This window comes from Crocodylus porosus, unplaced genomic scaffold (genome assembly GCF_001723895.1).
Source record: "Crocodylus porosus isolate Cpor-Errol unplaced genomic scaffold, CroPor_comp1, whole genome shotgun sequence".
Taxonomy (NCBI): domain Eukaryota; kingdom Metazoa; phylum Chordata; order Crocodylia; family Crocodylidae; genus Crocodylus; species Crocodylus porosus.
In genome coordinates this window covers 16,910,054-16,911,239 of record NW_017728926.1, presented here as the reverse complement: position 1 = coordinate 16,911,239, position 1,186 = coordinate 16,910,054, and the positions used below count along the sequence as shown (strand labels likewise).

Here is a 1,186-nt window from a genome sequence, read left to right as displayed (position 1 = left end):
AAAAAAAAAAAAAGCAAGTGCTCCACTACGCAGCGCTCAAGGACAGGCAGGCCAGATGGTGCGAGTTCCCTGCCTTTCCCAGGAAGTCCCAGCTCACTTGGCTTCTGCTTCAACGCTAGTCTGGTTGACGGGGCATAGAGCACGTCCATCCCCCGCGGAGGCCTGAGCACGCACATGCCCTGCCATGCTCTTACGACCGTGCCACCTGCCCAAAGCCAGCTGGAAGGAGACGGCACGTCCTACTGCTGAGGGCTCCCGCTGTCAGCTCCCAGCCCCCTCCCCTGTGTTTTTGCTGCATCCCCTGAGCTCTGGCTCCACTCAGACCTGGTGCAGCGGCTCAGGAAGGGACAGTGTAAAGCTCCTGGCTGGAGGAAAGGGGCACATGCTATGCCAGTGAAGGGGCTGGCTTCTGAGTGAGCCATGGAAAGCAGAGGCAGCTCCTCTGATGGGTAAAATCTTGAGGCAGCTTCCTCCAGGGTTGAGAGCAAGATGTACAGTGGCAGTATGCCTGCACCTCTGCCTGCAGCCTTCCTTGGGGAAGAGGGCACTCTGCACAGGGCTCCGGTGCAGGCCAGGAGCCGTCAGTGGCTGATGTCATGTATTGGGGCAGGGACGGGAGCCATGCCCATCCAAGTTGGGGTGGAGGGAAAGAGTGGGAAGCCAAGTCCCAATACTCCCCCTCCACCTTGGGCAGGGTAAGGTATGACTGGGAGAGGGGCTCCTGCTCTGCTGTCTCTCTCTGTGGGGTGCCCTAATTTGATGCATGCTGTGTGGAGAGTGGGGCAGGACCAGCTTTGGGTCTGTCTTCATCGCATGGGGCGCCACACGCTGCAGGTCCTCCCATACCTTTACCCATCTCTAAGCAGCCTGCAGCTCTAAGTGGGAACGTGGCCTCCAGCTAACATGTACAGCATAGTGTCCATTCCTATACCCTCTTTATCCTGCTTTTGTTCTGTCCGTAGGTCGCCAAGAGAGTTGGCAGGGTTCTGTACATGGCAAGCTTCCCCATGGCGTTCCCACTGCAACCCCCAGGCTTACGGCCTCCAGACCGGGACCTGCCTCCCACGGACCTCCGCCCGTCCTCTACTGGAAGCGTGGCCTCCCCATTCAGCACTGGCCTGCTCCCTGCCAGCCGCATCTCACCAAAGCAGGAGAATGGAAACCCTCCCTTAATGGCTGGCATCAA

At 59.0% G+C, this 1,186-nt stretch overlaps 1 protein-coding gene across 1 annotated transcript in view; it reads left to right on the top strand.

Moving 5' to 3' along the window:
• SAMD11 (sterile alpha motif domain containing 11) overlaps positions 1–1,184 on the top strand; it is a gene marked incomplete at both ends in the record, with an annotated part of 103,375 nt that extends 102,191 nt beyond the window's left edge. The window contains one exon of the mRNA XM_019541742.1: positions 963–1,184. Within this exon, the coding sequence (XP_019397287.1) occupies positions 963–1,184 (222 nt within the window). The remainder of the gene's footprint in view (positions 1–962) is intronic.
• Positions 1,185–1,186: the final 2 nt, after the last annotated feature.